General features: G+C 44.5%; 1 protein-coding gene across 1 annotated transcript in view; it reads left to right on the top strand.

Annotated features, from left to right (window-relative positions):
- SH3KBP1 (SH3 domain containing kinase binding protein 1) overlaps positions 1 to 16,468 on the top strand; it is a 311,149-nt gene that overhangs the window by 268,559 nt on the left and 26,122 nt on the right. Inside the window, exon 14 of the mRNA XM_058441837.1 lies at positions 3,139 to 3,224. Within this exon, the coding sequence (XP_058297820.1) occupies positions 3,139 to 3,224 (86 nt within the window). The remainder of the gene's footprint in view (positions 1 to 3,138; positions 3,225 to 16,468) is intronic.

The raw sequence follows: 16,468 nt of genomic DNA, 5'->3' as shown, positions 1-16,468 counted from the left end.
TATATATAACTATATATGTACTATATATATAACATATATATGTACTATATATAACTATATATGTACTATATATAACATATGTACTATATATAACTATATATGTACTATATATATAACATATATATGTACTATATGTATATATATAAAAGAATAAAATAGTTGAGAATGACAATAAAAGGAAAATAAAAGCAGTAAAGTAATAAAGCATAGTAATGCACAATAGGGTCCTCTAAAGTTTCTGGAGACAGGCTCACATTTGATTGGAAGCTTCCAGCTGTCAAATCACAGAGGGAAACAGCAGCTCCCAGATTGACAGTTACCATAATACACAAATAAGCCACATGTTCAGAAACTGCTGAGTTGTTCCGAGATACATGTGATTAACTCATGAGCAAAACTTCATCTTGCTGCCAGCAGCCCCTCTGACTTAACCCCAGCTGCCCCCAGGGTATCACCTCAAACCATCTTTCCCTCTTGACTGGAAAAAAAAAAAAAAAAAGCCGAGTAGAGTTCACTAGACTCACTCCCTGAGTGTTCTCTCTTTCCTGGGCAGGACACGTGGTCTTATAAGTTTTGATCTTTGGTGTGTTTCAAAAAGGACAGCGCTGTCTGGCTGTGAGTATAATTTGTGTTTAGTCTGTTATTTTGAAGGATGGCAGCACCCAATCCTTCTGGGCTCTGTGGATCCCAGATAATGATATTTAAGGGTCCCCAGGAATGTATTTCTTTATATCTGGGGAAGACTCTTAAAAATGAAAATGCATTTCTGCTAATAATTCTGCATTTCTGAAACATTTCATTCAGGTTACCTTCAAATTAGTGGGTGCTGGGGCCCTGACGGTGAAATGTTTTGAAATAAATGTCCTCCATCCTGCCCTTCCTGTTGGCTCAGGATCATTCTGAGGCAATGGCCCTGGTGAGGCCCAAGCTTGGGTAGCCAGGGGTTGGAGAGGGGGTCTGCTATGGAAACCTGGCCTAGGGAAGCCCACAGCCTTAGGAAGTTAGGGTGAGGCAGGAAAAAAGGTCCTTCTCTGAAGCCTAAGCTGCTTCTCCTTTCCAAGTACAGGAGTTCATGCTCTACCTGAACTTCTGTTTCAGCCTAGCTTGGAAGGGCCCAGCCAGCATCATAACACACACTCCCAGGACAGTCTTGGAGCTGTATTTTCTCTTAGTGGAGGCCAAGCCATTAGGCCCAGGCCTGGTCCCTGGTATTCTCACCCCTGCCCCTCCTGTGGTGGAGAATGCTTGAGGTTAAGAGGCAGTGTTGTTTGCTTGGGAGTTGAGGAGGACTCACCTCCTTCCATTGGTCGTCTTCTCCCATCACAAAAATATGCATGTTGTACCAAATGCGCCCACAAACACTTCCTTTTTTAAAACAGGATCTCACTCTGTCACCCAGGCTGGAGTGCAGTGGCACGATCATAGCTCACTGAAGCCTCAACTTCCCTGGGTTCAGGTGATCTTCTTGCCTCAGCCTCCCAAGTAGCTGGGACCACAGGCGCACACCACCACACTCAGTTAATTTTTGTATATTTTGCAGACATGGGGTTTCACCACGTTGCCCAGGCTGGTCCCAAACTCCTGGGCCCAAGTGATGCTCCCATCTCTGCCTCCCAAAGTGTTGGGATTATACACGTGAGCCACCGTGCCCTGCTCACCACCCATTCTTTGAGTGAAAAACACAGCAGTCTGTCCTGTCAGCTCCCTGGTTTGGAGTTCACCCACAGCACCTGCCCTGACCTGACCTCCAGGTATACAGGTCTCCTGCTACAACCGTCTCTCGGCCCCTCATTGCCTCCCAGACAAAACAAGCCCTGTAGTATCCGGCCCAGCAGTCAGGTGTTCACCAACCTTGCCAGCCTTTGTCCTGTCACTTCTCTGAGGACTTCAGGCTTTGGTCCCGGGGGCCTTGGCCACACTGGCACTCTCACCCACACTGGGGTCATTGCTCAATCACACCTCTTAGGAATATGTCCTCTCTCCCTTTTCCTCCAAGGCTCAAGTGTAACACCACCTCCATGCCCCCTACCCTCTGCCTCACAGATCTCCTGCACTGACCCACTCCTTTCTTCTCATAGGACTGTGACACCTGCGTCTTGTAGCCTAGGCCATGTGGACCTGTGGCTGGCTGACTGTCTCTGCCATTTAGACCATGAGCCCTTCCCGAGTAGGCACATCTCTGAATACCCCCGGCACAAGTGGCACATGACAAGTGCTTGTTGACTAAATCTGGTACTACTCATTGTGAGGTGTAACTTCAGGCCATGGTGGCCTTCAGGGCTGTGAGATGGACTATTTCTGTTACTTTGCTGGGAACAACTGCTCAGCTTCTCTCTCTCATTTTATAGGCAAGGATCTTTTCCTATTTCACTGCTCTCATAGCCCTTGGATAAACTCGTTTGTGACTCATGCCCCCAAAAGGGCGCAAAGAGCTGTCTTGTGGAGTAATTTGGAGGAACCTTCTGTTTGTGCATGAGAAGGCTAGGTTTCTCTCATCATCTTGGAGGCTGTTCCCATCCCATAGAGCTGCTCCTAGCCCAGATACAGAGGGAAGTCACTCGTGTCCTGATGAGCATGGGGCACCCATCCAGGAGCCGTCTAATGTTACGGGCCTGAGCCCCAGCGCCAGCATTCAGGTCGCCAGATCTCAACTCGACACCTTGTGCCTTTCAACAGCCTGGCTGATGCCACAGCTCCAGGCCAGAAAACCTTTTTCTCAAGGTTGAAAGTAGCTGACCTTTGACAAGCAGCATTGGCTAAATTCCTTGTTCCTTAAAAGGAAAGCTCCCAGTTATCATTAGCCAGTGTTTATTTGGCCGCAGGGCAGGAGCAGGCCCTATACTGCACCCTGTGTACCCAGCAGGAGGGTTTGTGGCTGGAGGTACATTGGCGAACAGTCATTATTAAAATAGCCACTTTTGAAAACGCGTGCTGGAGAGGGGCGCATCCAGCCTGTCAGCTGGTCTGCACCCCATCCCATGTGGCTAGACAGCTCGTTGGTTCTCTGGCTCCCTCACAGGCAACAGTGCCATCCACTCCACATGCAGCACACTCCTTAACGTGTGCAGCAAGAAAACTGACAGAATGACAAGGACACACACCAATTATTAAATGCCTGGGCTTGTGTTTTTAATGTAGGGGTGACGGTCCAAAGATTGACTTGGCCGGCAGTTCGCCATCTGGCATCCTGGACAAAGATCTCTCGGACCGCAGCAATGACATTGGTGAGTAAGGACAGTGTTCTCGCTTCTCTTTGCAGAGTTAGTAAAGAACCGCAGAGACTGGCTTGCCTTCGACCAGCATGATGAGAAGTAATAAAGCCATTGAAATGCCAGGCTGGCACCCTCGCTTGGCTTTAGGTGTTACAGTTTTGTAAAGAAGGGAAATGATGGTGCTTTCCACATTGAAACACAATGCCTGGGACCTTTCCCCTCCCTAGGAGAAATTCCTTACAAGATCTAATGAAAAGAAATGATGAATAAGCCTTTTTGTAAAAAGTGGGCATTAGCCCTTATGTTCACAGTTTCCAGTGATTTGTGTATTTTGTGTAAAAAGGTGGATGGATGCAAATGTGAGATGGCAGGGTTCATTGTTGATACAGCACTTTTGACTGAGTTTCAAATGAGCTTTGGTATGGTAATTGCCACTTAGTTCAGAACATGAGTGAGTTTTCCCAAGGTCAGGATACCACCATATGATAAATGGGAGGGAGCTACAGTCTCTCTGGGTAAATAAAAGTCAGAGGTTCTTTTGGAGGTGTACATGGGTGAGTGTGAGGCTACCGGTGTGCTGTTAAGGCCACTAGTGGTCTGACCTGGGTGGCAACCCTTTTAAGAAGTCCAGATTCAGGGACTAATTTTTTCTTATTTTATTTTATTTTTTGACATAAAGGCCATTTAATGATAGAAATATATAAAAATAATCATATTGTTTAGCAACAGGCTATCACATTTCTTGGGAAGAGGAAAATGACCTGCTTTAAGAAAAACTTGCAGCCATGTGCAAGACTTCATTTCAACACATTTTTCCCATCCACTTAAGCATTTATCCTTTGAGTTATAAACAATCCAATTACACACTTTATTTTAAAATATACAATTAAATTATTATTGACTATAGACATGCTATTATGCTATCAAATAGTAGGTCTTACTCATTCTTTCTAACTATATTTTTTGTACCTATTAACCATCCCCACCGCCTCCCCACCCCAGCCCTGTACTATCCTTCTCAGCCTCTGGTAACCATCCTTCTGCTCTCTACCGCCATGAGTTCAATTGCTTTGATTTTTAGATCCCACAAATAAGTGAGAACATGCAATGTTTCTCTTTCTGCACCTGGTTTATTTCACTTCACATAATGATCTTCAGTTCCATCCATGTTGTTGCAAATGATAGGATCTCGTTCTTTTCTATGGCTAAATAGTATAAATTTTTTTTAGCTTTACATCTTCTGTTTGTACCTATCAAGGTCATAAGTTAGCATTCTCTCATATTCTACATAATATAGAAGGCTGCATTTTAAAATTTACTTTGTTTTAATTGAACTTTTTATTTTGAGGTCATTGTAGATTCACATGCAGTCGTAAGAAGTAATAGAAATCTACGTACCCTTTACTCAGTTTCTCCCCAATAGTAACATCTTACAGAACTATAGTACGCTGTCATGACTAGGATATTGACATTGATATGATCCACCAATCTTACTCAGATTTTCCCAGTTTTATTAGTACTTGTGTGTGTATTTTGCTCTATGCAATATATATATATATATATATATTTTGAGACGGAGTGTCGCTCTGTCACCCAGGCTGGAGTGCAGTGGTGCGATCTCGGCTCACTGCAACCTCTGCCTCCCAGGTTCAAGCGATCCTCCCACCCCAGCATCCCGAGTAGCTGGGACCACAGGTGCATGCCACCATGCCTGAATAATTTTTGTATTTTTTGTAAAGGTGGGGTTGCACTATGTTGCCCAGGCTAGTCTCGAACTCCTAAGCTCGAGCGATCCTCCCACCTTAGCCTCCCAAAGTTCCAGGATTCCAGGTGTGAGCCACCGCACCCAGTCTGCAATTTTATCATACATGTAGGTTTGTGTATCTACCACCACAGTCAAGACATAGAACGTTTCCATCACCACTAGATCCCTTGTGTTGCTCTTGTTAAGCCACACCCACCTTTCTCCAGCCCACCCCCTTCCCTAACCTCTGGCAAGCACTATCAGGGATTGATTTGACATGGAAGACAGCTTTCCAGCATCATCTGCTTGGGCCACTCACTTTAGAAACAGATGTGTGATGTTTGGCAGGCCTTGTAAGAGCACTAGAGCTCCCAACATGAGCATTCTGCTCTCCTGCTGCTGTCCCTCTGTTTGGGTGCTGTTTTCCTTTGAACCTGCTGACAGAGTTGCATCTTTGCAACTGCTGACTTGCAGTCTCTGGTCTGATCTCATGGAGGCTTGGGGGTAGGATGTGTGACTGTAACTGTAAATGCCAAAAGTACTTCCCCTGTTTCCACAAGCTCGTTTACATCCTCAGCCCTTGAGAAGCCCAGTCAGGAAGCATAACCTGATAGCTTAGGCTGATGCAATAACAGAAACTCTGGCCTGCTGTAGCTTTTGTTCTGCTTAAAGTGCAGGCAGAGCAGAGCAGAGCAGTAATTGGCTGTGAATGAAAGGGGATTGTCAGAATGAGCCTGAGTTCCGGTTCTACCACTGCAGTTTCCTATTTGGGCCCTGTTTTAAGCCAGGGTGGCTGGTTGGTGAAGGTCATGTGCGACCTCAGGGGGCTGTCTTGTCACCTCCCTTGTGTCAATAGGAAGGGAGGTATTCTCCCTCCTCCAGAATATACGGGATAATCTGTCTTGCTTGTTAATAGCATTCACCTTTGACCTTTGCATTCTTTGGGTCTGGAGATGTCTATGATCGCGATCATGAAAATATGAATCACATGTTTTTCAGTCTGATGAGCTAGTGTGGAAATATTGGGGGTATTGATGGGGGGGCGGGTTCATCTATAGAAGCTTTTCTTGCTGTGGAAACTAAGCACAGTTGCATATATTTGGGAGCCCAGAAATAGAGTACTGAGGTTTGGTTTTCTCTCTCTCTTTGCCACAAAGACATTAATCCTAGAAGACTATAACTTCTCAAGTTAATGATATTTTTGTTTTGAGATAGTCTTGCTCTGTCACCCAGGCTGGAGTGCAACAGAGCAATCATTGCTCACTGCAGCCTCCAACTCCTGGGCTCATGTGATCCTCCCACCTCAGCCTCCCAAGTAGCTGGGATTACAGGTGCACACTACAACACATGGCTAATTAAAAAAATTATTTTTGTAGAGACAGTGTCTCCCTATGTTACCCAGGTTGGCCTTGAACTCCTGGGTTCAAGTGATCCTCCCACCTCGGCCTCCCAAAGTGCTGGGATTACAGGTGTGAGCCACCACACCCAGCCTCAAGTTAACAATTTAATGTATGCTTTATTTGCATTGTAAGAAATAATGATTGACAATCACGTGATCAATAAATACTTGAGTACCTACTACTCAAATGCAAGGCTGGCTGGAGACTGAGGCCCTCACACATGGGCTCTGCCTTCCAGGGGCTTTGGATCCATTTGGGCCCCTAAGATGGCAAATGAAAAGTTAAATAACACTGTAGGTCTGTATAAATGACTGAGTGGTAGAAAGTAATGCTGGTCGGAGGAGAGAGTGTTCCCTGGGGCCCAGGTTGTTGGAACAGACTTTATAAAGGGGGACAGATTTGTCTGTATCTTGAAGTTGGATTTGCTTATGTGGGGGTAGTGGAAGTGGCAGGAGAATCACGTGGTGAGTGTTGACCAGCCTGGCTGTGTTAGAGGGTTTGTGCTGGGAAAGAGGGAGGGCTATCCTGTGTATTAGTCCATTCCTGTATTGCTATAAAGACATATCTGAGACTGGGTAATTTATAAGAAAAGAGGATTCTGCAGGCTGTTCAGGAAGCATGACAGCATCTGCTTCTGGAGAGGCCTCAGGAAGCTTCCAATCATGGCAGAAGGCAAAGGAGGAGTAGACACTTTTAAACACCCAGATATCTGGAGAACTCACTCACCATCATGAGTGCAGTCCTAAGGGGATGGTACTAAACCATTCATGAGAAATCCACCCCCATGATCCAATCACCTCCCAGCAGGCCGTGCCTCCATTGGAGATTACAACTGAACGTGAGATTTGGGTAGAGACACAGATCCAAACTATATCACCCTGGAATTGTAAGTAGGGACTGGATTGAGTTTGAGGGAGATGGATTTGTAATTTATTCTGTAGGCAGTGGTGATCATTGATAGTACACCAAAGTGACAGGATCAGGTCTAAAATTCAGATAGTAACTGCTGGAGCTTTGTGAGACTAATCAGGTGAAGGAAAGATGGGTGTCAAGGAGTCAGGTTATTTGATACTTGGGGTGAGAGGCAGAGAGCGCCAGAATGAAGCTGCTTACGAAAGGCTCAGGAAAGAAGAGATAGATGTGGAAGCAGCAATACAGGAGAATTATTGCCAGGCAATATTGTCAGGCAGTAGATTGGGTTTGGGAGTGGGGAGGAGGAGAGAATGATTTGTTAGTCTTGAGGTTTTAGGGTCGGGTGACTGGGGAATCCAGCAACATGGGTAGAAATGAGAATGTCAGAAGGAGGAGCTGGTTTGGAGGAAAACGTGATTAGTTTAGTTAAGCATGTTGGCTCTGAGAGTGGGCCAGACACGCCCGTGTTAGTGCCAAGTGGAGGCAGGAGGTAGAGGGCTGAGGCTTGAGAGGTTGGCAGGAATTGGAGGTAGGGATTAGGAGCTTCCCAGTGGCTGGAGAGAAGAGGGCAGGAGTGGCCTCTGCAGACCTGGGTTTGAATGCTGAATCGGCTGCTTCCCAGCTGAGTGGCCTTCTCCAATTTCCACAGACTCTCTGAGCTTCAGCTTCCTTATCTATAAAGAATACTAACATCTCTACTGGGCAGGTGGCTCATACCTGTAATCTCAGCACTTTGGAAGGCTGAGGCAGGAGGATTGTTTGAGCTGAGGAGTGTGAGACTAGTCTAGGCAGTATAGTGAGACCCTATCTCTACACAATTTTTTAAATAACCAGGTGTAGTGGCATACGCCTGTGTTCCTAGCTACTTGGGAGGCTGAGGTGGGAGGATCGCTTGAGCCCAGGAAGTAGAGGTTGCAGTGACCTGAGATCATAACACCGCAGTCCAACCTGGGTGTCAGAGATCCCATCTCAAAAAAAAAAAAAAAAATTAGCCAGACGTGATGGCACATACCTGTGGTCCCAGCTACTCAGGAGGCTGAGGTGGGAGGATCACTTGAGCCCAGGAGGTCAATGCTGCAGTGAGCTATGATCATACCACTGCCCTCCAGCTTGGGCGACAGAGTCAGACCATGTCTCAGAAAAAAAAAAAACCAACTCTATCAACTTCCTCACCTTGTCTTCCAGAATTATGTCAAATCACTTGGTGGCCTGTAAAAAAGATAGAAATGCTTACTATTAATGTTGTTTGCTTGGAAGTGATAGTTGGGTCAGGAAGATAAAGTCCTCGCTGTGAGAAAAGGCAAAGAAGAACCTAGGGCTGAAGACCAAACCCCCACCAAGTCCACATTTAAGGGAAAATCAGGATCTTGCAACATCAGAGAGGCCAAGGGAGGAGAGAATTGTAAACGGAATGTCTATAGGCCCAAAGGCAGGAATGTTCTTTGTAGTTGGGTCCGTCAAGGAGAAAAAGACATTGCAGAAGTGGGTGGCTCTCCTCGGGGCTGCTTCTGTAGCATTTGTTCATTGCATTGGATCAAGGAGGAAATTATTTGTACCAGAATGTTTTGTTAGTGATTCAGACAATTGAAGCTGTCTAAATGTGGGCTGCAGTGAACAGCATAATACAACCCTGAAAACCATTGGAAACCATCCGTGTTAGCTATAAATAAATCTGGGTTTCCGCCTAATAAAGCTATAATTTAAAATTATTATAATATTAAATAGCTTTTTCAGATCTTGTGTGGGCAGCTCCCAGCGTCTGTCAGCCAGCGATCAATTAGAATGAAATCAATTGGTCCAAAACTAACTTGTTGATGTCAGTTTGAGATATTGTTTATATCAAACTATGCAGCCATATTTCAAATAATATAATAGAAAACATGGACAAACTCCAACATAGGCCTGTGCATGAATAGAAATGAAAATTGTCCAGTTTTCTCTTGCTGATGGAAGAATCACTGTCCGATTGAATGGGAGATTATAGGCCATGAAGTCAAGTGCTATAACGTTTACTTTTATTATGCCGTATATTGTAGTTCCCACTGCATGGCAGGATTTATTGTTACACTTCAATGCTATCGAGATTTTCAGTTTGTTTCCCACTAAAGCACATAGCAACAGGCCTTCAGATAGGAAACCTACTGTAAAGTAAGCCACCTGTTTTCAACTAATTGACTTAGAGAAAGCCCTTGTCATTCCTCCTCCTCAGTTGCCTAGCATCTTTGTTGGAACTGTTGTTTTTTTCCATCCGATCCAAATCTCAAACTATTCCCACTTCCATCTCTTTACGTAGACCCCACCCCGTCTTCACTTGAGGACTGTGAAGATTTCCTCTCTGTCTTTTCAACTTGACCCACAAAACGCACTTTGCACTGTAGTCAGTTTTGGGAGCCAAGTGTTGCTTGCTTTAAAGTCAACAGACTTGGGACGTGGAAGTGGTTTGAAAGGTATCAAGGCTAAATTCAACTCATGCTCATATCTCTCACAGATGCCTGGGGCCTATGGTTCCTTTGGAAAAGGAAACATGAAAGTACTTCCCTGTGCCCTAGGAACAGTATTAAGAGCCAGTCAATTTGAGGTTCCGGAGAGGTTCTCAAAGGGGATTATAGTGATGGTTGCACAACTCTGTAAATTCACCAAAATTATGGAGGTGTACAGACAACATGGGTGAATTTTATGGTATGTATAAATCGTACCTCAGTAAAGCTGTCAAAAAGAAAAAAGTAAGAGCTAATTGAAATTTTCCTAACGCTCACATTGAGGGCCCAGTGTTAAGATAGATATGCACACCACTGATCAAGTATGGGATTCAAAGTTCCCCTTTGCCCCACTTTTTTTTTTTTTTTTTTTTTGAGACCAGGTCTCACTCTGTTGCCCAGGCTGGAATGCAGTGGTGTGATCTCGGCTCACTGCAACTTTCACCTCCTGCATTCAAAGCGATTCTCCCACCTCAGCTTCCTGAGTAACTGGGACTACAGGTGCATGCCACCACGCCCGGCTAATTTTTGTATTTTTTGGTAGAGACGGGGTTTCACCATGTTGGCCAGGCTGGTCTCAGACTCCTGAGCTCAAGTGATCCATCTGCCTCAGCCTCCCAAAGTGCTGGAATTACAGTCATGAGCCACCTCACCAGACCTCCTTTGCCCCACTTTATAAAATAGTTGTGATTATTTAGAGTAACAACTACTACATTGATGTTTCTGCATCATCTAAACTAATCCTTTATATATATAATTACGTTTTAGATGTGTTAAGAAAGCTCTCCAGGCTGGGTGCGGTGGCTCATGCCTATAATCCCAGCACTTTGGGAGGCTGAGGGGGGTGGATCACCTGAGGTCAGGAGTTCGAGACCAGCCTGGCCAACATGGTGAAACCCCGTCTCTACTAAAAATGCAAAAATTAGCCGGGTGTGGTGGTAGGCGCCTGTAATCCCAACTACTCGGGAGGCTGAGGCAGGAGAATCGCTTGATCCCAGGAGGCAGAGGTTGCAGTGAGCCAAGATTGCACCATTGCACTCCAGCCTGGGGGACAAGAGTGAGACTTCGCCTCAAAAAAAAAAAAAAAAAAAAAAAAATTGGAGTTGAAGCCAGGTCTCTCTGACCCATGAGCCCAAACTTTCTAGGTCCACATCAGCATTTCTCAACTGCTGTCCCCAAGGGGACATTTGGCAATGTCTGGAGACATTTTTGGCTGTCACATTGTAGGGGTGGAGGTGGAGATACTACTGGCATCTAGTGGGTAGAGGCCAAGGATGCTGCTAACCATCCTGCAGTGTGTAGGATAGCCCCCACAGACAACAAGGAATGACCCAGCCCCAAATGCCAATAGCACCAAGGCCCAGAGAGCCCAGTCTGTGTTAGGAACAGGAAGAGGACAGGCTTCCCCCGTAAGTGCAACTTGTGTTCCCTGGAGTAGCCTGTCTCATTTCCTGAGAATCTCTATAAAACCTAGTTTGAAAATGTTTCATATACAAAAAAGTAATTATATTTGAAGTAATTAAACATCAATCAAGGACATGGCTGTGACCTTTGTGAGAGAGAAAGAGGAAGGGGGGGAGAGAGAGAGAAGAGAGGAGAAGGGAGAGGGGAGATCTTAAGGCTTGCAGCAAGTGAAATGATACCATTTGAGTCTGATTTCAAATAGAAAGAGTATTGGATTTGGGATTAGATATTTGCCAAAGATCAACTACCCAGTGTTTAAACGGGTATTACATAAAAGGACAATAACAAATTTGATCAATACTAAGTTCTAAATCTGTACTCTGTATGGTAAAGTTATACAGGAGAGCAAGAGAGAGCAATTGTAATAGCGACCATTAACACAACATTTTTGTGAATGTGACACCAAATCTCTACAAACAAGTGATTACATTTTTACCTTATTTTGCAATTTCTACCTTTTATGATAAGAAATCACTTCTAAGAGTTTCTCATACAAATTTTGAGGAAAAATTCAGATCTCCTGACTTGGGGCTATTGGTTTTTCTGTCCTCTTTTTAAAATACGTATTTTAAACTTCCCCTTTTGGAGCCAGAGAGCCAGTTATTGGTCCTTCAGCATGTCAGATCATTGAGCAATTTCTCAGGTTCAATAAAACAAGATATACTGTGTCCTCCCTGCCATTAAAAAAACAAACACAAAAACAAAAACAAAACCATGAATGACACTTGGAGTGTTCCAGATTGACTACTGGCTGAGCGTGTGTGCGAACAACAGCCGCACCTTCCAGCTCTCTCGGGATTAGTTGCTCAGACATGAGAACTTTCATTGAAGAGCCACGGCTGGCTCCTACAGACACTGTCTCCTTACCGGCAACCTTCAGACACGGCCTTTGGGACCAAGGACATGGTTGATGTTACCTGTGCTGAAGAACAGGAGATACAGTTGCTATTGGTCTGCAGTCAAGTCTGCGTATGATGGGCTGGGGTGCCCATGTGTGGATGTGTGCAGCTCTGGTCCCTATCTAGGGACACAAATCGTGATCAAACTTAAATTTTTGTCAGGAGTAGCTGAAAAGCACTATACATTTCTCAAGTGCGATGACAGAAAGCAAAAGAGATTGTGCTGAGGGTCAAATGCTTTATACAAAGGAAGTGAAACAGGTTGCGCTTCTGATTGATGAGTTTTTAACCCAGGCAATCCTCTGAGCATTTTTGGTTCCTTCCTCGAACTTACAGAGGCGTAGTTAATTCAGAACAGCTTCTGTGGCTGGCCCTTTCCCTGCATCGCCCTTGAGCCCTCCCCTGGTTCCCAGCCTCTCAGGCTCACAGTGGAGGTGTGCTGCTGAGGAAACAAGGTCAAGCTGGCAACCAGCACTCATTTTGAAAGGCATCCTCCAGTCCTACAGGAGATGGTCCTTCAGGGCCCTTTGAAGGGCCTGATCCTGGGTATAAACTGAGCATCTCCACTTAGACTTTCTCAGTGAAAGATATTGGTCCTCACCAGAACTGAGGTGCTCACCTCTGCCTGTGCACCTTGCACAGGGCGGTCCTGCTGGCCTTTGGTGGTCCATCACGGTGGCTGGGTTTGTGCTTAGTTATGAGGGGTTTCACGAACATCTTTTACCCCATAACATCCCATAAGCGCAAACTCAGTAAACATTGAAAGTGCCTGTAGGAAAAGCCTCACAAATGCTATAGAAACAGGGGGAGGTTACGTCAAAGTGAGGACATGATGGCAAATGTTGCAGAACCTCACTGGAGCAGTGCATTTGGTGGTATGAATTATTCCAGTATACAGAGAGCAAATTAGTACTGTCCTACCCAAGTGCTCTATACCAGCCTGCAAAATAGCTGACCTGAGAGAGGTGGAGGGACATTTAGGGAGCATCAATACAGATGGCTCTTGGCTTGGAGAGGGTCACAGAGGCTGGTAGCTGTGTGGACTTGGCAGGCAACCCCAAATGCTCACCTATGTGCAGAGTCAGCATGTCCTGCCTCCCCTGGTAATGCGGTTGCCTGCATCTTTGTGGCCAGGGCTCTCATTCATCATTCAGTCTGATGGCTTGAGTGCCTCTACGTTTGCTACATGCTGAGACCGTATTCTAGTGTCGTATTCTGGAGGTACTAGGTGTACCTACAGATTTAAGAATGCAAATCTGGAGGTACACCCAGTGGATTCAAAGTAGTCTCATAGAACAAAGAGACTTATATAGTGACCTTTGCTGCATCCACAGTATACACCACAGAGGCCTCTGAGCTGAAAATGAATGTGGAAGCAAGGGAACAGGTGATGTTCAGCTCTCAGATCTCACATGGCATTTATTTGGCTTGAGGTGCCCCCCTCCCCCTGTCCCCTGGCTGTGGGCTCATGGATTGGCAGAGCCCGGTTATGGCTTCCATTTTATTTGCAAATATCCAGAGGAACGTACAATCTACCAGAAAATTGTGCTCAGGCATCCCTTTGTCACATTAAAAACATTATGGACACACGATATTTTATTAAGTATTTTGTTTTAGTATCACTTTATTAAGTAAATTATCAAAATCCTTATTTAGCCATGGACTCTCATTAAAGCATGTTCTGGAAACCTTGGCCAAGGTTAGGAGCCTGTAAAGTTTGATTCATTGCAAGAGAAAAGTGATTAGCAGTTGGAGAGTGACATTGATGGGCCCCATTAAAAGGTCATTGGATGTGGTGGTGGCAAGCGAAGGTTGGAGTTGGAGGTCAGCAGGATGCCCTGATTTAGAACCAAGCTTACCTTTGCGTAACCTATAGTGACACTCTCTTCATCTCCCCAGGCCTTAGTCATGTCTCCCTGAGGTTCGTACTGTTTGGAATTTCACAGGCTCATTTACCAAAAAAAAAAAAAAATAGGCTTTTAATTTGGGAGACGGCTTGATTTTTCTTTTATTAATGATGCACATTCAAAATAAACAAATGCCATCTCCTATTGGAAAGGGCATAATCTCCAAGTGTAAAATTGAACAAATTTAGCTTAATGGGAAACTCACAATGTTGACCTTTTTCTCAGTGCATTATGACTGGTGATAACCTTGGCACAGACACACGCCAGTTCTTTTGAAAACCACAGGTCCAGCTCACATCTGCAAAGATAGAAGGTGGCGGGAAAGAGAAATGTTGGGGGCAAGGAAAAGGCCCTAGAGAGAGTCAGGCATTGAAGCAGTAGCTCAGGTAAAAACTTAGTGTCCAGAAATGTACAATTAGCAGATTAACTCTTTTTTTTTGATATAGGATTACTTGTAATGTTTTTCCTAAGAAAAAGTCATGGAGTGTCAGATTTTTCAGAGCACTTTAAATCCTTTTTACCTTCTCCTGATGTTTACAAATGAGAAATAGCTCATCAAATTACCCAGGCTGGTGAATGAGAGCCTGCCAGCCCTTTCTAGCAGTTTTGGGGGACTCTTGTCTCTCCCAGGGTAGTAAAAAGCATACTAGGCTTTGAGACAGAAGGTTTTTCCTCCTCAAATTTTGTAGTAAGTGTAATTTTGGCTTCCATGTAATTCTGGACATTAGAATATAGAATATTATTGTTTCACATGTGCATTAAAATTCTATATTATGAGTATCAGACTGCTCCTCTTTTTTTTTTTTTTTTTTTTTTTTTGAGACAGAGTCTTACTCTGTTGCCCAGGCTGGAGTGCAGTGGCACAGTCACAGCTCACTGCATGCTCAACCTCCCAGGCTCAAGCAATCCTCCTATCTCAGCCTCTCAAGTAGCAGGGACCACAGGCGTGCACCACCATGCCCAGCTAATTTTTTATTTTTGTAAAAACGCATCTCACTATGTTGCACAGGCTGGTCACAAACTCCTGGGCTCAAGCGATCCTCCCACCTCGGCTTCCCAAAGTGCTGGGATTACAGGCATGAGTCATTGCACCTGGCCCTGCTCCTCTTATGTCTAAATAAAGTGCTGCTAAAGAAGATGAAATGACCCATACATCTTGCTCTCCAAAAAGAAATGTGCACTTTGCTCTGGCTGCTCATCCCACTGAAGCTGAGCATCATGCACACCATTGTACCTCCTTGGATCTTGGTTTTTCATCATTAATCCAGGGGCTTGGATGACATGATCATAAATAACCCAATTCAGGCAGGGCATGGGGTCTCATTCCTGTAATCCCCGCACTTTGAGAGGCAGGAGGGATCACTTGAGGCCAGCAGTTCGAGACCAGCCTGGGCAATATAGGGAAATACTCTGTCTCTACAAAAAATATTAAAAAGAAAGAACCCAGCGCAGCGTCACAGTCTGTGTTTCTCTAACCCTCTCCGTTTCTTTTAGCTGAGTTTTCTAGACATTGAGAAAACTGCTGTCTTGGTAGCCTCTGAATCCTCTTTGAAATTAAGTAGCTTTTTCTTTCCTTTGTCTCTTTACTTCATTTTCTTTAGTTCTGTCAGTTCTTTTAATCTAGAATTGATAATTTCGCCCTTTCTAAGGTCTAATCTAGGGTTTTCTTTTTTTTGGCTGAATGGTTTTTTGCTTTTAAATGATTTGCTGGCTATATGGAGATTTAAGAAATTGTTAAGGGGTTATGAGCATAACTATTATTATTTTTTATTTTTAGTGGTGGGGTCTTGCCATGTTGCCCAGGCTAGACTTGAACTCCTGGGCTCAAGTGATTCTCCCACCTTAGCCTCCTGAGTAGCTGTGACTGTAGGCATGCTACTGCACCTGGCTCATGAGCATACCTTTTTGTAAAGTTTTAAAAAGTACTCATTCATCTTTTAAAAGAATTATTTTGATTTTTTTAACCCAAGTTATTACAGAGAAATGTAAAAGAGTAGGATGTTTGCCCTCCTAAATAAGTTTGAGATCCTAGAGAAAACCCTGACATAGATGCAAGTTCCAGGTTGCAAGTTCTATTTTCAAATCAGTTGGTTAGTAATTCTTTGCTTCCAATGACATCGAAGGGGGTACCCACTAAGTTGTTTGGTGGTAGACCATTAAAAATAATAATTCCTGGTGATGCTAGACTACGGTCTGGTTTTTGGTATATAATTTGCAAGGAGTTCAGAGAATCGAGTGACATTGATAACAAAATTATTTCCATTGTGGCCGGGTGCGGTGACTCACACCTGTAATCCCAGCATCTTTGGAGGCCGAGGCAGGTGGATCACAGGGTCAGGAGTTTGAGACTAGCCTGGCGAATATGGTGAAACCCCGTCTCTACTAAAAATACAAAAAACCATTTAGCTGGGTGTGGTGGCCCATGCCTGTAATCTCAGCTACTCTGGAGGCTG

The sequence above is a fragment of the Hylobates moloch genome, unplaced genomic scaffold (genome assembly GCF_009828535.3).
Source record: "Hylobates moloch isolate HMO894 unplaced genomic scaffold, HMol_V3 SCAFFOLD_7, whole genome shotgun sequence".
Lineage (NCBI taxonomy): Eukaryota > Metazoa > Chordata > Mammalia > Primates > Hylobatidae > Hylobates > Hylobates moloch.
Note: the sequence above shows the minus strand (reverse complement) of the source record. Positions and strands in the feature narration are given on the sequence as shown.